General features: G+C 38.9%; 2 protein-coding genes across 2 annotated transcripts in view; one reads left to right on the top strand and one right to left on the bottom strand.

Annotated features, from left to right (window-relative positions):
* Positions 1–23,150, bottom strand: part of LOC128875098 (synaptotagmin-10-like) — a 49,729-nt gene that overhangs the window by 22,377 nt on the left and 4,202 nt on the right. The window lies entirely within an intron of this gene.
* Positions 867–22,664, top strand: LOC128875097 (adenylate kinase 7-like). The gene is made up of 8 exons (XM_054120443.1): positions 867–911; positions 1,079–1,429; positions 2,623–2,822; positions 5,540–5,857; positions 7,843–7,994; positions 8,858–8,997; positions 10,973–11,131; positions 22,267–22,664. Exons 1-8 carry the CDS (start codon positions 885–887, stop codon positions 22,600–22,602), a joined length of 1,683 nt encoding a protein of 560 aa, XP_053976418.1. The 5' UTR covers positions 867–884; the 3' UTR covers positions 22,603–22,664.

Genomic DNA, 23,150 nt, shown 5'->3' with positions numbered 1-23,150 from the left:
TCGTGCCTTACATTACGCGATGTGGTCGAAATCCCTGTCTTCGTTTGTCGCGTCGTGCTCGTAAATATCAGCTCACCCCTCTATGGAGAATCTTTGTAATGGTTAAATATGAAACTGGCGTGGGTCTTCCACGTTTTCCGCCCAATTTACGACACCCTGTCAACACGTTCCCCACCTTATCTTTACTCTATGAACCGTATCGAGCTTGTAAATCAAATCGTCCGAATCTCGCCCTATTCGCTATCAATTCTATAGGGTCAATCTCTTGAAACGTATCATTGCAATACTCATTCTGTTCTTTTTTTAAACTTTATTTAAAGTTACATTAACTACGAGGTTATTAGTAACCACGTTTTTGATTACAATTTAATTAAAATTTATTTATCATATTATATTTCATTACTATCTTGATTAATTTGAAAAATTCGTTTCTGCTGTAAAGTATTGTCTGTGTCATCAGTGATCTTTTTATCACATTTTATATTAGTAATATTTCTATTTCGTATATCATATATTTATATTTCAATACTTATTCCATTAAATTCCTTTTAAAAATCGAATCGAAAATCTTATTAACTCGAACAAGAAGAGCGTTACCCATATTCGGGTAACGGGGTCCCCACGGAAGTATAACCGTCACCCAGGTATGGGTGACGCGACAACGAACGTGTTAATAGAACAATATATTTTTATCCCTCTCGCGTTATAGTTGATACGATGCTAAGTTCAGTCATGTAGCGCAGCATGACCTTGAATTAGAAAGTTTATAATAAGAAAGGTTTAAAGTTAGCTTGCCTCGGATATCCCAGACCTAACCCAGATCTTGAGAGTTGCACACGTGGCAAACGGAAAATGTGCATGTGTTCGACAGCGTGTTATTTAGGATGATTACTGCTGTTTGGTTGATTGCTGTGTGTAACAGTTTTAATCGTTTTGGATGTAGAATTTATCTGTCGCTCATTCTGTAACATGGTGTTTCAGGACGTCGATACGTTCAGAGAGAGTCGTGACACGTATCCTCGCAATTTGGACACGTATCATCGACGTTACGGTTAACCTGTTTCATTTTTTCTCGCAGCAAATCAGCAGAGCACTCACCACGGGAAAAGTGAGGAAAATCGAGCAGGAGGAGGCTTTCTTGTTACCAGAAGTCACGCAACAGATATACGATATGATGACGATGAACCTGAACGTCGACCCTGCGTACATAGTGGACAGGATATCGTGGCACTTCGATGGCTCGTTCCGTGACAACATCAACGCTATCGTGAGAGAATATAGAGCAGCACGGAATTTACATCCTGTGAAAATAATTGTTCTGGGACCTCCAGCGTCAGGGAAGACCAGGGTCGCCCAATACCTCGCTAAGCATTACGATATACATTATATTCACGTGAAGTCGCTCATCGAGGACACGATTCGGAAGCTGGTTAGTTCAAATTCCTTTAAGAACATTTACAGAAATTTTTAGAAGTAGAGATATCAACTGATGCGTTAACGCTAAACCTACCACGAACGGTCAAGTGACCGTTTTCAAATTTTTGTATACAGTTTTTATGTACAACATATGAATTATACATAATTATTTCATGCATTAATCAATTTAGGTCCACGTAAAATATTGTTGTATTTAAATAAAGGAAGTGTCTTTACAACTAGTCATTTGTCCCATCACAGTAGAAATAGTTACAAGTGGACGCCGGTAGGTTTAGTGTTAATTTAGCGATCCTGCCAAATGATACACGAAACAATTAAGTATACTTTTGTATAAACCATTATAGCTCTTAAAAAAGTAGAAGAGCTCTTAAAGTTCATGTCCGTGCCTATGGAACAATAAATTGTGAAGTAAAACCTCGATTATCCGGTTTAATGGTTAATCTGTGTGAGATACGATGGAGGAAAATTTGTATCATCAAGTAGATGCTTCGAGCAAAAAATTAGTCAGCATTTTAATCGAAATGGTTACCCTATGTAGGGCAACATTAATATCCTTTTCTGAACGATGTATTAAAGCGAGTCTTGGTAATAGAGATGTGAGAAACACTTGGGAGCATCGTGTTCGTATAATAAATCAATGCTCGTAAAATTATATGGGTCAATTGTGATTGCTCTCCGATAAATTCAATCGTAATTGTTTGGAGAAGGCATATTCTCCTTCCTTGTTGTTATGTGAGCGTATAAATTTTGCTGGAACCTTGGTGCTTTTATTAGAACAACAACGACGTTTCAACCCTCTTTCGTGCAGCCCCTTTCAGGTATTTACATATCATTTTCAAATAGATGCTGGGGCAAAACATGTATCTGCATTTCATGTGGAAAATACTTCTACCTGGCCAGACAATCGTATTCTTCTTTTTCGAGATACAATCGTTGGAGAATTGTGCAGACTACAGTCAGTCCTATAATTATTCGTAGTATCTTTGTTTATTGAAGAAATTTGTCAAAATTTAATTGATTGAATTTGATATTTCCAAATAAATGTTACATTATAAATAAGTATATGAATAAGCTGTACCCACGCGTATATTTATAATTACAAATTTATTTCGAAACATCAAAGCAATCATTTCGTTTATATGAGGATAATTTATCTGACATTGAAATAGTGAATTCTCCCAACAGACAAGTGAAATCGAGGATGCAACGACCGTGGCTGAAGGAGAAGAGGTTAAAGAAGCAGGCGGAGGTGATCGCGTTGACGACGACGAGGACCTCGAAGAAGAGGAAGCTGCAGTCGTCGAAGAGCTACAGGAATTATTAGATGAAATACAACAGAACATGCAGAGGAACAAAGGGCGTCTCGACGACGCTCTTCTGAACAAGTTAGTTCAAACTTTCTCGACGTCATTCGAATGTTAAACACTCAACGATAGAACTACCGATGGTCAACCTAATACTAACACTACATCTTTTAAATAAGATAGCGAAGAGGCGACACTATTCACCTTTGTAGTTGAAAGTTTGAGAAATAGTATTCAATTCTCAAATTTGCCAATAATTAACTGGCGTGATAGTTGTAGCGTTAACATAAAAAAATGACCGCTGTAGCGCTTATGGTTGACCCGTGTCTGGTATCGATCGCGCATTTGCCAGCAGCATTTAATAAGGCACCCCATCAATTGGGCATTAAGCCAGTATTTAGGAGACCGCGTTCATTCAATTAACTGCCTCATTCGTCTTTTATCGCGGCCGATGAGGCAGGATTCACTCATCCAGTCGAAACTCGATTTATCCATTGCGGTTTAATAGTGATCGGGCTACGAGATGGAACTTGGTGGGTATTATGCGGGATACGAAAGGACCCCTGATATACAATTTTAGCTTCGGCAATTTATGCATTTAGAGGATACAGGTTATCAATTATAAATCCGTCACAACAGTTTTTCGCTATATTCAGCAACAATGTAAGAATGCCCGAGAGATATGTTCGTATGTGTGTATCATGAGTGATGGTTTAGTGTGATCGGCTAAAGAGTTTAGACTAAAAGACTAATCAGAGTTGTCAGGGTTAGTTTTTATGGCGGCAGTCTCTCGTCCAAAATAATAGACGATTTTCTATTTAAACAAATTTGTAAAACAATATGGTGACGTGTTCGAAGCAAACGATGACAGTGAGTGAGCAGCTTCCTTTAAAGTATCTGTATCTTTCAAACGGGTGAATTCCCGAAGTTAAAATTTTATATTTGGTGTCCTTCCACACTCTTAATAACAATTTTTATTATGTCGTAGATTTTCCTTCTAATAAGTCAGCCTTTATCCAGAGCGAATAATCGATAGTCCCGACAAGATCGATCATCGTTTCGTATGTATTCCAAACCAAACACAATCTTATCACCCGATTGCACCGATTTTATGTATCAGGAATTTTCCCCCGGAAATTCCCGCTTGGAAGTTCTGCGATAAATCAGCCTGTGCTCGTTGCTGCGAGCTGGGCAAACAGACACGGTACACATCTGTGAAAGCAGAATCACCCTATCGATCCGTTCTAAAGAACTAAAACTCGGTAGGAAAGGCAATAAGTTTCCGCTCGAGTGGCTGATAATACCGAATAACAAATCGCTTCGTCGATTCTATTAAAAATGCGGTGAGAAGGATAGAGGACGCTCGAAAGGATTATACGGGACGACGGTTTCGTTAATTTCACGGAGGTCGACGATTCGACTCGTCGTCTGTTATATTCTATATGAAATAAACGCGCGACAAGCGGAACTTTTTTTTTTAACAGACTTTCGTTGGAAACATCGCGGTACAATCAGGTGAGTTCGGGAAGAAGAACTAAAGGGTGTCGTAGCTTTGTGAAAGTTTTCAGTTCGTTTAAGATTCCGTCTCCTTTGTTCCCGTCTTTTCTTACTTTTATTTCGGACGAGTTTGACTGGTCTGGGGCACAGAGAAACGATACCTGTGTCGGACCAAGTTCAAACGACGCGCAGACAGTCGCGAAAGTCGCTTCGAGGGAGCGGCATTAAAATCGCTATCAGCGTCGCTTTGAAACTGACGGGAGAACTTAAGCAGCTAAAGTGCGACCGCTCTGACAATTTCCAGAGGAAAATGACTGCTCGCCAAAGATGTTGGACGACTGAATTAGGTACTCGCGCAACACTTTACGATTCAAAGGGAAGTTGCTCGTAAAGGAAAGGTGCCAAGCATGAATATTGAAAATGGAGAATAAAACGTGGATAATTGGCATATGGTGGCAACCTAGGGTTCCAATCTATAACATAAAGATCGTCTGAGGCCTTTTGAAGTGGCAATTCTTTTCATTCAAACTTTAGTAAAAAGGCAATAGTATGTCAGTGTCTTCCTAAGCGTTATTTATTATAGAATGTTGCGTATCGACTCGCAAGAATTGTAGCTTTCAAGAAGATGGACTCATCGAATTCATATTAAAAGCCTCACTTAGTACCCGTTCCAACAGATATTTCCAAGCATTATCTATTCCTCATACACTCAATAGAGGAATAACAAAATCTCCTACAGACCTACAGGAAACATATATAAGTACTGTGCTCCCAATTTAAATTGTCGAGAGTCAAGAAACTGAAGGGGACCGGGGCAAGGGAACTATACTGCTCGCTCCACCTAATACATAGCACAGTAATGCACAATGCATTTGTTATGAACCGCGTGGCCAATAACAAAAGTAGAAGCGACGAATTTGATTCAACGGCAACTTAACGTGGGAGCACGGTACACAATTATTAAAGGAAGGAAGACTGATGATCACCAGGTACCCGTTAGTCCTGTAAGCGTAACACAGCGCCGGCATCCCGTTGAAAAAAGATCGTAACTCATTACTCAACCTAATAGGATTGCATTTCGCAACGGTGAGCGTGCCGCCTCGTTTTCGTGAAGTTGAACGCGCGCGTGGGAGTTGTCGAGCAACCGGATACCAGGCCGGCGTTTCCGTATAATTGCGATCGATTCCTTTTACGGACGTCGCATTCACGGGATTGCTTCTCGGGAAATTAACTTTTCCGAGTTATTATCGGAAACTTCGCAATGAGCCGTGGTCCACGATCCGTGTATAATTCTGTTCAAGATTGTTTCTGAGGAGGCTTCGCTCCAAGGACTGTCGAAATCAAGGATACGTTCTCGACGGATATCCGAAGACTTTGGAGCAAGCTGCGACGCTCTTCGCTGGAGAAAATCTGAACGAACTCGAAGAGGAAGACGAAGGCATGGACGAAGAGGGCACAGACGCTGGCGACGTTGGTCACACGATCATGCCTGAGTTGGTGGTGTCATTGGAGGCGAGCGACGAGTTCCTGAAGGAACGGATAATCCAGCGACCGGAGAGGGAGATTCAGGGTACTCATTATACCGAGGAACACATGTTACGGCGGTTGAAGGAGTACAGGTACATCGCGTTTCGTTTACTTTGATACTGATCGTGTGGAAATAATTGAGACCAACCAGGGCAAATTGCTCTTCGGGAAATTACGAACAGGAACTTCCATTTTTCATGACATCGATAGCAGACATTACTTCGATAGAAACGAACTGCAATGCATTTAATTGCAGTTTCAGTGGAAACGCTCAGAGCCCTGAGAGCGGAACAGAGTGTTAATGAAACGGTAATTGAATTCGAAGCCCGTTTGTAACGTGGTTTAAAAAAATCCTACAAAAACTAGCGTTACAAGTTTAATTAAGGAAAACCACGGCATAATTGAGCAGTTTGCAGAGTTTAATAGCTTGTAGGGTCGCGTAAAATTATTCCTTACGTAACAGGAAGAACTTATATGCGACTCGTTTATCACCGACAAAAAATTCATTTCCATTTCTCGATGTTTACGTCAAACCGATTTGTGTTTAAATGTTATATGATAAAATCTTATTGCAGGATGCGAGTCGATAATTGAATAAAAAACGAATCGTGAGATCGAAGTTCGAGTTCTTCATATAACTCGAATTAACAAGTCTGATAATGTTATTACCATGGTCCTCTTGAGTTGTTCGCTAGATTTTCATGTACATTATTATTTACCGAGTAAGATTTACTAATATTCTTTATAGTATCCGAACAATATAAATAGCAGGTATCATCGGGGCATCTAAAGGACACGAGGGTAGTTTTTGATTGATCATCATCAGCTGCGAAAAATTACTTCTAGCAGCTACATGCACCGTCTAGACTTTTCCTGACGAAGTGATCCGTTCTTCTCCCCAATATGAGATCATTTATCTATTTCCACTTACTTTTATTTCTGTCTTATTTTCTTCATCTGTTTCACGAGTATCGCTCGACACTAGATTAATCACGAATGACTTTGATGAAAAGCATTGAAACGAATGTTGAAAAACAAAAAACAAGAACAAACGTTGAATGTTCATTTATATGGAGGGAGAAATACATTCTTTTATGACTAGGCGATATAAATAACGCTTCCCTCTTTTATCTGAAATGGTACAGCAATACTAGGCAATTTAAAAATTTCCATACGGAAAGATTGATTGTAAATTTTCTATATACAGGCAGAATGACCTTTTTAATCGCTAAACGATCGTTTTATTCATAAAACATGTGGGTACCATTATATCGATAGAAAGTGCAGATATTCATGAATCGTTTAAAATAAATAACTCTAGTTAATCGATACTCTTACAAAGAAATAATGGAAAATATCTAAATGTAAGAAATATTACTTTTTCAAACAATTGTCACAGATACGAAAAATAATGTTCACGTCGGAGCAAACCTCAATTCAATCGTCACGCAGGACACCGCATGAAACGCGTTCCGCAATAATGATTACGATTCGTCAAGAATTGTCACGACCCAAAGGGAAATATATCCGAATCGCGGAATAATTGATGGCGGCGAACGTTATTAACCCTTTATTTTTACTGAATTTCTTAAAAGTTTTTAAAATCATCTTATGGAGTTGTCTCTAGCAAGCTTTCAAAAAAAAAGCTTCTGCTGCCATCCAACAATTAAAAAAAAACGAGCTTCATAGAAGCGGATTTGAAAGTCGCAATAGGTTTCAAAGCGTTTAATTAATACAGTATCATCATAAAATTGACAGGACTTGTAAGTCCTGCCAGTAAATAAAGGGTTCAATCGGAAAACATAGCGGCACACGTGAAAAGCTCGCTTAATGCGCAAAACTGTGTACGCTTGTATAATGATATCGTCAAACGGAACCCCAGACGTCGTTTTAGTCGTCGCAGTTTCTCGTTTGCAAGGATATGCTTCTCTGCTTTATACAAGGTGAACCAAATACGTGAAACCACTTCCACATCACCGTCATTTATGATTACCTGTGTGAAAACAAAAACTGTTCGAAGTAGCTTGCAAAATTCTGGAACTCAATCGGAACTTTGCGCGGATCGATTCGATTTCAGGAGCAGAAACACCGACGAGAACACACCTTTGCAGTTCTTCGACGAAATTGAAATTCACCCGCTGATCATCTCGGTGGAGAACGACGTTTGTCCAGACATGTTTCCCTCGATTCATCAGTGTCTCGAGAGACTTGGCCCGCCGAGGAACTACGGTGAGAAACGAGATACAAGATACTTTCAATGTTGCCGAATTTGTCATTTATCACTCCGTCGAGAGGGTGGCAATCTTTTCTCGTCCAGAAGAAACATGTATTGAGATAACTTTCCTGCCACGAAAATACCATGGGGTTCTGCAAACTTCAGACGTATTTGTCATCTCATACTCTTGCTCACAGAATGGTGTGCTAAACGAGACGTGGTTACTTACAGATACCTCGATACATTGTGATTTCACATCAATCTTTTGCTCTCGATCACAGTTTCACTACAGAGAGCACACAGTTTCATTACAATTTAGACTACCACGATTGGAGAATCGTGAAAATAAAATATCTTATTACTACTTGAAAGTGTAATAGTTTACAGCTTAGGGACCTATTTATAAACCAATATCGCTAAAGAAAGACTGTTGCTTCTAGGTCGCCCCTCGAGTGCAAAAGGTTAACCCTCTATCATATGAATTTTGTATTTACTTTATATGACTTGTATCAATTTCATATTTATATATCTCTCCTTTAAAACTGAAGTAATTTCTTAATTCTTTGCACCCAGATGTCCCCTCTGAGGGGACGTTGGAAGTTCAGAGAACTTTGGTAGAGATCAGAGAAAATAAATTTTCTCGAGCAACAAATTTTCAAAGGCGTACACTTCAAGTGGAAAGGATTAATAGAAGTAACCTTCTATATTGACCTAATTTTTGGCCCACTACATAAATTCAATTGTTCGTCGTGAAGTAATAATCCGAAGCGAATCAAACTTTCAGTTTCGTTTCTGCAGAGTTACGCGTGCAGCCTTGGGACACGTTTTCCGTGTCTCCCAACCGTGCAAATCTCTACAGTGCTTTTTATCTGGTCAGGACTAACCGCGGAGGAGGCGAGGGATGCGCGAAAGCGCGCCGAGGAGGAAGCGCAAAAAACGGAAACCGCCGCAAAGCTGAAACAGGAGAGAGAGGTCTTGGAACGCAGGAGGGAACGCGAGCAGAAAATGGAGGAATGGGTTAGAGTTTATTGTTTGGAATTAATGGTACATGCAAATTGGTTAAATGTACCAAGATTAGTGTGTGTTCCGTTTATCCGCTTTAAGCTAGCACCTACAGGGAGTCGAAGGAAAGGGGTACATAACTTAGAAGATATTTAGGACTGGTTCAGCTAACAAGGGAAGTTTGGCATTTGTTACACCCTAAAAAATCCTAGGTTTTGCAGGAATTTTTTGATTGGCGCTGGAAAATTGTTCGAGGGGTGAAAACATCCTCTATAAGGAACTCGTATTTTTTATATATTCGATACATTCAAAACTATTTTAGATTTTTTAATTAAAACTTCTATTTCGAAAGCAAATTTATGTGAAAATTGAATAATCGAAATAAGTAAGTAAGTGAAAAAGAAATAATTGAACGTGGTCGTAACACGAATAGCTACTTTGCAACGCGTTCACGTAACGGATTGAGTTTAAAGAGAGCTGCGCTCCAATTGTATCACCTCTCCACAACCTTCTCGCGAGCCATTGTCTTGCTCTGCTCGGTGTATTTATAAAACGCACATCCTTTTATTACGATAAAGCTCGAGCAGATATGAGAATCGTTGCACCGCGGAAACGCGAACGCTGAACAATTCGATGCGACCGAATGAAAATGACAAAACAAAGAACTGAGTACAATGGATAAAGAGAGAACCGCGTTTATATCGATTCGATGTGCCGTCTCCTTTTTTAGCAACTGATTGGGCGATGTGTTCTGCTTTAACAATGGAAGTCACCGTTTCTCGAGTGGCTATAATACACGCACGTTGATCTTCCTATAAACAATGTCAAGCCACTTTAAATCTGCATCTCCCAAACGTTTTTTTGAAACTCTTTTATGAATGCTCATTTTTTTATTCTAACATTAAATAATTGTTATAATTGAAGGGCTCTGCGCGAATAAAATACTTGGAAAGTCTGTTTTTATGAATGTCAACTTCACAATTTGGAGAGCACTGCTTTATTATTCGTCGTTTAAATTATAGTTCCCCTCTGAAATTTCTTAAATCAAAATTATTGCCACGCATCGCAAGACACTTTTACGACAAACGATGTGTTTTATTTCTAATTTCTTGCTTCCTCGACGCGTTTCAAATTGAATGTCAGTATCATATGTTCAAATCTAGAACCTTTCTGACAATGTTTTATTCGAAAACACATGTCCGGAATTGTAGATTTACATTACGGTCCGGACTCGTGAAACTTTCAGCTTCCAAAAGTTGCTCCCAGTCGCGAAAAAGTATCTCACAAAAACGTATTTCAGATTCCGCCGTGGCTGGAGCGGATGGAGCCATTTGTAATTCTAATTTGGTTTTTATTTGCTTTCGTCAAAATAACACGATAAATTGCGTCCGTCGCGTAAAACCTTCTTTTTGTCCGTATTTCCTCTACAAAAATATTTGCGTTGTTTATCGACAAATCTCACTTCGATTCACTGATTTTTTTTTTCGTTTTTTTTTTTTGGTGGTGGTGAAATTTAATATTCTTCCAGCAACCAATTATTACTAAAAATACATATTGTATCTCATTCTATTATTTAGTTCCATTAGTTACTTAATAGTTCTGAACGGTATTAATTGTAATATACCTTGGATAGAAGTGGGAGTTCCATTAGAAGCGCTTATGTAGTGCCTTTTCGTATCCGCTATCGGAAAATGCCAATCATCGGTTTCCTATTTCGATAAATGAATATCGAAAATCGAAGGGAGCCCGTATAAATCATTCGCCACGCAAACATGCCTTCTTCCCCTCTCGTTCAACACCAATATAAAATATTAGCGGTGCAGTTGATCGTCAGCGGTTATCCTTTCTGCACGAAACTAATCAGTGAAAATGCACTCTGCGCAAAATTGTATGGGTTACTAGTCCAAATTCGAATACCAAATATAATGGACTTACCTTCTTTCGAAAAAATAAAGTAAAATGTTACTACCGTAGTATTTTGTATTCGCAGACGAGTCTGATGGAGAAACTGAAGGAGGAGGAAGAAGAAAGACTCAGCCTCATGGGAATGCCTTTGAGACACTACCTCGTGAAGTACATCTTGCCCACGTTGACACAAGGTCTCATCGAAGTTGCAAACTTAAGACCTGACGACCCGATCGACTTTCTCGTAAGTCCAACGAATACTCTCTTACACGTCCATTGTTAGTGCCTTTAGAATGCGTACGATGTTCTCGCTGGTAATTACCCGCGAAACTTTTACTCCTTTCTTTCCCTTTGTTATCGCGCGATATTTCCTTCGACTTTTCCAGGGATTAAAAGTATGACGGAGTTCATGGTTTATCAAGTAACACAGTGAATTTAGGTTTAGTATTCAGTATTAATTTTTTAGTTAATTACAAACTACTGGACACCTCAGTGTTCTACTAGCTAGAGATGTTTACTTTAACTGTTACTTCAAAAATTTATCGGAATTCTTGGCAGCCTTGATGCGAACATTCATCAAATATTTCAACACCGGCAATGAATAGCCTTGCATAACCTAATCCTTTAAGAATCGTTAGGGAATTTTTTTATCAAGAATTCCTTATCTACTTGGGTGAAATGAGGAAATGCACCGTCATGCATTGACCACGTGTGACGTGCAACACCTGGTGAGACTTTCTGCAATAAGCCATTGAAGCTATCATTCAAGAAATTTACGCAAGATTGAACTGCTAATCTCCCATCATGAACGGGACGTTCGATTAATTTATCATAACTTATTCCTGTCCATACTTATGCACTGCATTGTTGTCGGTGACTTAATTGACGAATAGCGCAAGCAAATAATGATAATATAAAACATCTGGTGTGAATTTATTAAGTGATAGATAGATTGAATGATAGAACTACGTAGAGGATATAATACCATATATGTAGAGTTTTGGTAAAATTAGCGAATACAACATTCTCTCCATAAAACATAAATTCTCTTCATTGAAATTCAAAGCTTGTATGTCCCATCATTAAAATTGATTTGAAACGCTAACCGGATATGACTGATTTGTAAAGAGGAGTTACGAATTTCAGCATTGAAAATGTCTTTTCACATGGTTAAGTATTATAGCTTCAAACGTTCAAATTAATCCACGTAAATTTATTCACGTCGAAATGCAAACAAGTAGGCACAGCTGGATCTCGTTAATGTTACTGTATGGCCATCGAAAGAGTAATTCAGTGAACTTTTGGTTAAAAGCGTTTAAATCATGAACGCTTAATAGTATTTTCAAAACTGATTCGCGTTAACGTTTTCGATCCTCACTTATCTTTTTCATCATCAAAAATTTATGAAAAACGTCGCAGACCAGGTTTGGCCTTGACACATATAATTATCTTTCAATTCGAGTACATCACAATGAAATCAAATAAAAGCTGAACAGCGAATTCTAACGAATTTATTCATTTTCAAGCGCTGGAGCGAAACTTTGAGCGACAATCGGAATCACCGTGTGCCAGGACGGCGATTAAACTCGGACACGTAAAAAGCTTTTTCGACAAATTGCCTTTTCTGATTTCCATTCGATACTAATCTACCTGAAAGTCGTTGAACTTCACGCGATTGCATGATTGGACGCTGAAAGGGGTTTTAAGATTGCTGATTCTAAGTTTGAACTCAAAATTTAGAAATTCAATTATTTTCTTTATGTATTATCCTTTCCTTTTTTTTTTTATAAGATCTGTAATAGTTTTCGGAAAACAAATTCCAAAATACCACAACAATTTTAGGGTTCTAAACTAGAAAGAGCCCTTAAGGCAACTCAGTAACGATCTACTGTTCTTCCTTGTGTATACGGAAACTAACCACCAGAGGGTTGGGATTCAAGCCGATACTTTTTAGGTATAGTATATGTAGATCCGCGCTGTAATCTGAGATGCTGCTTGCTCAAGAAGGGGTATTGAATTTCCACTGGTGGAAACCCCGAATGGCCGAAATATTCTATTAAGGGAAACACAAAATTCTTATTAACTTTCGGAGTTATTTTTTTGGCAGAATCTCAATTATCGCAGAAGCAAGGTTCCTGTATGTAAAATAATTTCTGTTTAACCATTCATAATGGCTGCATCTCTAAACAAATTATCCTCTCTTGTTTCCGCAGTGAATGGGTTAACCCTTTGCACTCCTAAGGCCACCTGTACGTACTGCGCAGGAACTTGAAAACGTTCTACTCCTACAGCCAATGTCATTGCCCACAATTTACCATTAAATTTTAATAAGCGATGGGTAGTCTAAATTCAATTAGTTATAAGATCAATATTCTTAAGCTACAGCGTTAACAAATACGTTAGTTGTCCATTATTTGTTTCAAACAACTTCATATAAATAATCAAATAAAGGACAATATTTCCATTAAACTATTAGTAATTGTGTATGATTATGTTTGGTTAATGAAAATGTAAAATTCTAAAAAAAGTCGTATAATTTAACAAACTGCAAGGAGTTTTCCGTAGCCATTCCATAATTCAGAAATCTAAGAAAAATGGTGTTGGAGTTGGTTACCTGCATATAGCCAAATTGCTTGAAGTGCAAAGGGTTAAATAAAGTGTTATTCGTCGATCTATTTAGATCCCATGATCCTACATGTATAATTATAAAGTCCTTCCTCGCTTCCAACTTGAGGGTTCCAATCCAACCCTTCCAGTGCCACGAGTTTTCCACCCCCAAGTCCACCTGAATCTCATATACATGAAACACTCTCTTCTCAGCGCAGCGACAATTTCCTTTCCGCCAGCGTCGATAGGTCTCGTTCCCTCGATTAGATGACGATCCGCTTCGGGACATCGAACCGTGATAGTAATGGGAGCGTGACGAAGTCCAGGATTAACTGTCAGCCGACCGCGTTGAACCTCTCCGTCGATGTCTCGATCCCGTTCATGTTCAAGGTAATTTTGAAAACCTTGGACGGGATCGAGGATGCCTAACGGCTAGCTACACTTGAATGATGTTTGCACCGGTGCGGTATCGATCACCGCTTTTATGTAAGACAAACTGCCGTCGCGAACAGCCGAAGAAAAAGAGGAGCGCAATATCGACGGGAAGTAAATTCCCATTACCCCTCGACGTAGCCCCGACGGGTTTCGAGCAATTGGCGTTTCATGCTTCCATTCGCGGCTCGACCTTCGACTTAACGTTTTCTGGTTAAAAGGTGATCCATTCCACGCGATCAATCCGTAGTTGAAATCGTTTTATCGTAGCTCTATCCGCCAATGCCTCGGATAGTGCTCGAAAATCGAGAGGCCAATTATCAATTCGCGAGACATTGGCGGAAAATTGGAGTGGAACTCGATGTTGCATCACGTTGACTGTCCTCTTCGAGTCATCTGAGATCCTGGATAAAATTGTCTACACTTGTCAATATAATAAGTGAAGAACACCCATCAACTATCTCAAGGACACTAAACTCTAAAATATTATACAGTACCACTAATCAAAGAGAAATCTAATTAAATCGGTCGCTAATTACCAAGCAGTAGATGCGACGAAAAATAAAACCATGTAAAAAAAAAATAAGTGAAGAATATACTTAATATTGATTTCAACTTTTTTTTTATCATAGACTGTCTACACCTATGTAACCTGTTTTTTATAATGGCCTCAGCGCTTCACAGATTCTTGATAAAGACGTTTTTAATGCCTGCAGAGACAGCTTTCACCGTGCCATACATTCCTGCAAATCTTATAGTACTTTCCAATTTATAAACTGTTCCGTGTCTGGTTTTTGCAGTTAGGACTAGACAGTTCTGCTTCGACGCGAGTATCAAGTGTGTTATTTCGCGCTAAATTGTGACAATCAAGTTTAGATTTAACCGTTACCATGAAACGATTCAATAAAAGATATTCTAAACAGTTCTGCTTTGATGTTAGCGCCAAGTTTGCTACTTCACGCTGAGTTGCGTCGATCAAAATTAGTTTTAACCGTTACTGAAGAACGTTGAAATAGCAAAAGAGATATTCTACAAGGTCACGTTCGAATATTAGAACGTTTAGCTAGCAAATGACCCTGTCTTGGAGAGTTTTGGTAACGGAGGTCCGTACGGAGAAGATTTCTCGGTAGTAAGATCCGAAAATCATTGTCGATTCCAACTAGTCTAATGAGCGCTGGCGTAAAAAAAACTTGCTCGAACTACCTACTTAGCTAGTCCATTTGCCTCAGGCTTTGCTCTCGTGGGATTTCAAGTTTGAACAGAAAAAGATGAAGAAATTGTGATGTCAAGCAATTAGTTTAGGATTAGGTAGTTTCTTTTTGATTAAGTAGTGGTTTAGTTTCAGTACATTTTGCGACGTGAGTAGCGCATGAGATAGAATTTCATAACGTAAACATTACAGTCATAATATTGAGATTATTTTATAATAAAATATAATCTCTGCACATAGCGTCGCTTCGTTTATGACCAACCGTCATTCCTATCACGTAGCAATCTTATCATTTAGAGCAACATTTCCTGAGGCGAATTTAATTTTTTCTAGATGGTCTCGTATCTTTCTCGCTAATTTTTCGAGTTCAATCCAGCTCATCGGTAACATTACCGTCACTGCGTTCGTTTTATCGAGCAATTACTGTCTCTCGCTCCCATTCGTTCAACCTTCGGCGCAGCATTCCCTATTTGAAGGCTAACCGACCCGATCCAACAAATTCACAGTAACACGTTTCTACAGAGCGTTACGTCCTGTATATCTTTCCACATTTTACGAGTATGATCATCGAAGGTCGGTCTCGATTCGCCATTTATTCATCCCCGTCTGACGGTAACTTTACCTTGAACTTCGATCGACCCTATCAAGGCCATCGTGACGCAAGATGCTCCAGAAACATTCTGGAAAAACGCGATTAAACCTAGAATAACTTTGTAATGTCAATAGAAGGAAAAAAATATACATTTCGAATTGTGTAATCTCCACCTTTTTCGAAGTCGGTTAATAAATCTGAATTGGACTGAAGGAAAATAAATCATGCGCTCTATTCAAGACAAACGCGGTAAATGTAATAAATGTAAGTTGGTCACATTCGAATAGAGAATTTAGTCCCAGAATACACGAAACAATATCACTGTATACTCTTTAACGAAAAATCTAGTAAAGGACATAATAGATTTATTCATCCACAGAAGGCTCAGAATTTACAATTTATTTTTGAATGTGCTACAATAACACAAGCAGGTCAGCACACAAGTCATCGAAGTGTAAAATATACGACATGAAATGCATCACTCTAAACTTAGACTATCTTTGTAATGTCAATTGGAGGAAAATAAAACTGAATCCCTAAAGAATGACAGTGTAACAATGTTAAGATAAATATGTTGGACTTTCTACGAGTTTGCTCGGCTAAACAGGAAAAGAGTGTGATTCTACACGACTTACTCCTTGCATACATGCTCTAATATGGATAAATGGAATATTCCATGAGTCTTCTTGGATCCTGTGCGCAGCTCCTTACGACCACCAAGCAGCTTCGCTTAATAACATTGAAGCACCACCTTTGTAATTCCTAGAACCGCATGTGATCGAAGCGTTTCAATATTCACGGAACAATTTCATATGGCGAACGTGTTTGCCTCGGTAATATGAGCAGATCTCGACACTTCCTGGTAAACATTTTTCGTATTTTTCTCCAGAGAAGCTCGCATTTGACGACGCCGTGAACGCGAATATGATTGAAGATTTCGTTTTCGATTGTATGCCACGGCTGCTCGAGGGCCCCCTTTTCGAGCTTATGCGATATACTCGTCGATTTTGCACGTAAAACTTATAATGCTAGTCCTTCGCGAATTGCGTCAAAGATGTGGTAATGAATGATAAATTATGATAATATGTGGATTTTTGTTTAACACTAGAACCCTTTCCTTATTTAATTTCAAAACAGATTGAACGTACTTGTTCTATCACTTACGTTATTATTTTTACCACGTAGCAGTGGCTATAACTTGTGTCGAGGAAGGGGGAATGGTAGGAGAGAAATGAAACTTAGAAATGGACCACGAGTCACGAACAACTGAGAAACTTCGTTCTAAGGAACAGTCGATTTTTCAATATTGAACTCACTGGGGATCTCGAGAACTCTTACCCTTAAAAATGGCAAAATTGAAGACTCCGTGTAGATGAAATTACGTTTGAAGAATGTCGAGGAGCTCTTGAAATATCTAACACATTATGTGCTGCTCTAGATCAAGTCTGACCTGAGTATAAATAACACTAGGAGGTCTAAGAACTCTACTTATTAGTGAAAAACAGAAAAAAAGCACGTCCTCTCCTTCCAAAGAAAACTTGTTAATACGTTCCTAGTCTTACTGGGTCTCGACGTTTGCTGGAAAATATTTTCCATATTTTTCTTCCAAGGAGTTCGCGTTCGACGAGGGCATAAACGCAAACAAGATTGAAGATTTCGTTTTCTACAGTGTGTAACGACTGCTGGAGTGTTCCACTCTGGAGCACACCCGATACACACCACCGCTTGTCGATTCTGTGCCCGTGAAACTTCTAAACCTCTTCCCAATAAAACGATGCCACCTCGATATTCGCCGATACGTCAGCTATTTATTATGAACGTGACTTAAGTCCATCATTTAAAAACTCTAGCCTCAACCTATAATGTTTACAAAGCATTTAAAATTTTTTTTGAAGATACCAATAATAATATACACTGTGTTTAAGATGTCCAACAGGATGAAAAATGAAACTATTTTTAAATGAAATGAAATTACTTTTTTTCAATTTTCTTTTAACAGTCTCAGAAAAAATTAATTTACATAATCCAGATATCTCTGTTTTAAGATGCAACAGATTTCCTTTGCAGTCAAATGGGAAAGATCGAAAAAAAGAAATGAAAATTTGGTCTACGTGATTCATGGTATAGATATTGTCTGGTCGATGGAATACAGTTCAACGTACGCTTTGTTGCACGGAATTTTACGATATCATCGTTCGCACCCGTGCTCGTAACGGTGAAAGTCTCGCTGTTACATTTACAATCGTGCTCGTAAATGTAACAGCGACGAGTGTTTTCGCGTTCTCGTCGCAGGTGTCTGTAAAAGCGGTGTTCGCAATACAGTCGCGGTTATCGCGGAAAATCGACGCGGTGCACGCGCGATATTACATTCTGGGCATATATATTATAGTTTACTCGACGTGTCGGGATTTGTTCTGTCGTGTCGAAAATATTATGTTCCAGCCATATGTACTATCCGTTCATTTCTTGTTGGTTAGAATGTCTCGTAGGTCGCTAAGAGGTCTTAAATTTAAGCTCTTGGTGGTAGGAAGTCGTGCGTGGTAAATTGGTAATTGAATATGAATAAAATTTAGTGGAATTTTATCGAGGAAGATCCCTTACAGATTCATTTGTGTCGTTCGCGTATTCTTGTAACTGAAAAAACAGAAGACTTGTGAAAAGTATTATTTCTTTATGAAAGATTCTACAGCATTCAGGTGTATGGAAATAAGGCCCATTTTGCACATAATACCTCAAGATTTGTATGGAACGTCTAGCACGTTTCACGTGAACAGCGTCCAAAATGTTTGTTCAACGTCTTTGTTACGCAAATTAAAAGAAAGTGTACATGTCACGCCAAAGTAATTACATAATTGTCTAAAAGTGAAGTATAGCCAAAGGCAGCTTTCAAACATAACCCAGATACTTGTTACGTCATGCACGTATGAGGAAATCGAGAGGCGATGTCCAGATATCTAAACTACGAGAGATACAACCTTCTTCTGTTTGGTTTGCGAGTTTTCCAATATACCAGCGAATACGGCATTTTGTATTTTCTAGAGAGATCGAGAACATCTGTAGGGAACGTTGGCTCGCATTTACAGTAAACCCCCGTTAATCCTGCTGTCGGGTAATCCCCTACAATTTATATTTTACTTCTTAGTTCTGCTAGAAACGAAATTCATGCAGCAATCAATTACGTGGATTTACCGATAAATCAAGAATTATTGCAGACGTATTATGAATGTCTAGAAACTGTGAGGGAGATTTTAATTACAGAACAGAAAGAGAAGAACAAGACTGTTCAGATAAAACTTGGCTTCTTTTAATTGTCTTACTCCATTCAAAACAAGTATAACTTCTAATCCTGATAAACGAGGTTTTATTCCCCTTCTATTTTGAACGCAAAGTACTCTACCAATCGATTACCAGTTATGAGTTTAGCTGTGGGTAGAACTTTCACGTCGTCTGAATATTTGAACAACTCGCATAATTGTACGGCAGATAAATGAAAACCGTGGAAAGTAAAGCGATGAAACTCCATCGCTGTTTTGGACTTTCGCGAGACTGTGAGAACGAGCGAAGTTCACCAAGAGGAGACCCGTTGGCGAAGTCACGATCGCTGCGCTTCGCGAAGCCACTTTTCCTCAGTCTCCTGAATAAGTTGTGCGAATAAAGTGCTTGATAACAGTCTTAGTGAGTGAAGCCCAGAACAGGCCATGAAGATTCAATTTGCCACGATTTTCATGCGCTTTCAGCTAGATGCTCGTGTAAACAAGATAAACTTTATTCAAGATAGACGCGGTAAATGTAATAAATATAAGTTTGTTGATCACATTAGAATAGAGAATTTAGTCTCAGAATGCACGAAACAATATCAGTGTATAATTATTTACGAAAAATCTAGTAAAGGACATAATAGATTTATTCATCCACAGAAGGCTCAGAATTTACAAGTTATTTTTGAACGTGCTACAATAACACAAGCAGGTCAACACACAAATCATCGAAGTGTAAAATATACGACATGAAATGCATCATCACTTCATTGTTCGAAAATTAATTTCAATGTATTCAAATGGATCTTTATTTTGAAGAAGAATAGCTCGAATATCTATAAACGATCCTATGTATGCACGCGATTTTGTAGACAATACGACGCACGAAATTTCCGTCTAGTTGAGATCCACATTATGGGAGGATAAACAGGCACAACAGGAATTTCAGGAACACTATCGCGATCACAATGGTGAAACTATCCAGCGAGAGTCAGCTGAAAACTGAGAAAAAAATTATTGACCGAAAGTCAGACGTAGCGACAATCATATTGGAACATTACTTTTTGTCGATATTCTATGGTCACGTTTCACTGAAATTGGAGCTTTGTTTCAATTGTTTCTCTGTTTCACGCTCGGGCGTTACATAAGGATTGGCGATTATTCTACAGCCTTTGAGGCTAAATGGACCGCGTTCCACGTTTACGTTTATGTAATTAGAATTCACCGTTGCACTAGTGCAACTGTTACTCCACTGAAACAGGTTTCGATACCTCCTTAAGACTGAGCCGGAAGCATTGTGCTTGTCAGCCTGAGGGAGCATCCGTGGCGTTTACTATCTTTGAGATACTCTAGATATCTGAAGAAAATTCTTGTTCTACCAAGGTCGAGTTCTGTGCGAAAAGTAAGAAAGAATAGTCTCGTTGTATTTACCTCTACTTTTCACAGTTGGTAAACGACGCGTTATCAAGCAGTTTGCAAATAATTGGTCGGTGCAAACTTACATATCTCTGGAAGATCTTTTGTATTTACTTACAGATACAAATGGTCCGAAATAAAAACCATCTCTTTTAATTGGAAAACGGGACGTGGAAAAGGAAATTCTTTTTCGTTGTAAAATACCTATCCCTTTGCAATATTATTATCTCTTTCATCAATTTGTTATGATTCCCGGTGTTTGATCTCTGTATCAATGTCGGATACTCGATAAAGCTTCATTTTTCTGCAAAGAAAAACGAGCAGTCGATACCACTCAAAAAGGGATTCTGAAATGACCCTTCAGCCCACATCCTACCCCCACACGATTCGAGCACACACTCGCTGAAGCGTGTTTCTGCTCTTGATTCCCTTCGAATGGCCGACTAAATGATGGGTGAGGCTCACAATAACAGAATGTGCTTGGTCATCGTGTAAACACGAAAAGAGTTTCGAATAATACCTCACTCCTGATATTTCAATGCACAATACGGTAACGTACAACACGTACACGTAATTGTGTAGATTGTTCCAAACCGTTCATTCAAGGAGACTGGTAGAATGTAAATGAAACTTCAAAACGCTTTGTGTTAGGGCGTGAATAGGCAACGCATAGAGTAATGTTTGTAATCGGGTTTAAATGTTGTAAACAAATACATAATTGACATAGTCATTGTATTCTTCACCAAGAGGAGGTGAATTGAAAAATATTGAATGGAACATAAAAAGTACTCTCTTTGTGAGGCAACCGTGTTTTAAACAAATTGGAATTAAAGTTTTTCATTGATTCTTTTATTTTAAACTGAGGGACATCACCTAAAATTTGTTCCCAAATACTTTTTAGAGTCACTCCGCAGAAGTATTTTCACTGACTACAAACGTTTGTATAATGAATCAGCCTCGTCATCATTTTTTCGATCGTTCGACTCCGATCCAAGAGCACTGAAAGAACGCTCCAACGATGGGGTGTATTGAAGAGGGAAAACAATGTAACATAGGCGAGATTAGAAGGCAAAACTGGGCCGGAAACTCGTGAATCGTTGCACGACCCATTTTTAAGTGGACCAGCAAACGCATGCATCGCATTGTGCGTGCGATGATGCATCACGCTCATGGAAAGAATATCGAATGATATTCCGTTACGAGCTTCGTTTGTCACGTACCCTTGTTGCATACTCTAACGTCTGAATCGAACGCTTCTCAGAATAAAGCGAAATGGCCGAGAATCGTAGATGGAGACAATTTTATTCAAACAATGGATGAACAGAAAGACTCTCGCGATTTCTTAAAGTTTGCCCTGACGGTTGCTCAAACAAGCTTTCATACGTTCAATGGAAAATTTAATCTCATTTCATAATAGTCGCAATTTTTATTCGAACAATTCCTTTTCGAAAGTTGAATTAAAAAGGATCTCGTCTCTTCACTTTGTCTATTAAATTACAAGTCATTGTGACAATTTTTAGCAAAAACATTTTTCAATGTCTCTCGGAATTAGTAAATATAATAAAAGAAATTAGATACGATTAAAATGATTATCTATGATATATTCATTCTTTAAAGTTGAATAGCAGCAACGAAATAGGGATCAGTTCGTAGGTCGTGTCAACGAGCATTCACGCAAAGTTTCATCGAAATTGGCATCTGACAGTTCGCCATGTTCCCTTGTTACATGCAATCTTTGTAACTACCCGCTGCATCTATTCTTCAAGCTCGTAACGATAATCGTGGAAGTGAAATTACAGAGAATTGTTGCAACGTACTTTTGAAAGCCATCGTCTCCTATTCATTCCGGCATCCCGTTGTTGCAGGCCGAGTACTTGTTCAAGGAAAATCCAGAGGGGAAGATGTTCGAGCCCGATTTCACAAAAACGATGCAGTCTGTCCTGGACGTGATTGAAAAGTTCCAAGGAGAGGTTCTACCGCCGGAGGAGCTGGACGACAAAATAATGGAGCTGTTGAAACAACAGGGCGAGCAACACGGCGAGGACGAAACGTCGGCCAGCAGCGGGGTGGATGTTTGCGGGAGTAGAAAAGTCACCCCTTGCTTCACCCCATGCTTCGCCTACGACGACACGATATCGTACGAGAGGGAGGGTGAAACCGAGTCTGTTGAAACAGAGGACTACTGCCAGAACCAGCTGTAGGGTATATTACCCAACGTTAGTTATGTGAAAGCATTATGGTTACATGATTTTTTGTTCTCAGATACTTGATGTATAAAATTGTAGTATTTTTTATAATATTGATAAATGAAAAATTTATAGTTGGTTTCCAAAAGTAGTTGTAACCTTTTTATTTTTTGAATGTAGACCCAAGCACGAGCAAACGCTCGGAATAAATATAATTAGTGGAACTTTGAAAGCCTCCCTATCTCTACTTTACGTTAAACGTGGTTCTGGCAAGGGGAACGCTTGATGAAGTTTACGCCGGCAGATTAGGCTATTAATTAGTCTGCCTGTCTCCGTAACAACGACAATATTTAGCCAACGAGGGCTCCAGAATTCCTGTAACCGAATGATCCAAGCATGCTAATGTCTCGCACGCCGTTGGTCTGTTAGATCGCTACGAGACAAGATTTCGATAATGAGTTCGTGACTTGCAGCTACGGTAGCATTTCTACACGCTTTAAATATTAATGCACATGCTAACGCCCCAGACGAGCGTTCTCTAGGTTGAGCTAGAAATACCTAGC

This window comes from Hylaeus volcanicus, chromosome 4 (genome assembly GCF_026283585.1).
Source record: "Hylaeus volcanicus isolate JK05 chromosome 4, UHH_iyHylVolc1.0_haploid, whole genome shotgun sequence".
Taxonomy (NCBI): domain Eukaryota; kingdom Metazoa; phylum Arthropoda; class Insecta; order Hymenoptera; family Colletidae; genus Hylaeus; species Hylaeus volcanicus.
This window is presented reverse-complemented; position numbering and strand designations above follow the sequence as displayed.

What these genes read in the sequence shown, in the direction of transcription:
- LOC128875097 (XM_054120443.1), top strand. Translation starts at nt 885, where the DNA reads ATGATTACTGCTGTTTGGTTGATTGCT. An exon ending in CTGCTGTTTGGTTGATTGCT is followed by an intron (nt 912 to 1,078) that starts GTGTGTAACAGT and finishes TTTTTCTCGCAG; the next exon opens with CAAATCAGCAGAGCACTCAC. An exon ending in ACGACCCGATCGACTTTCTC is followed by an intron (nt 11,132 to 22,266) that starts GTAAGTCCAACG and finishes CCGTTGTTGCAG; the next exon opens with GCCGAGTACTTGTTCAAGGA.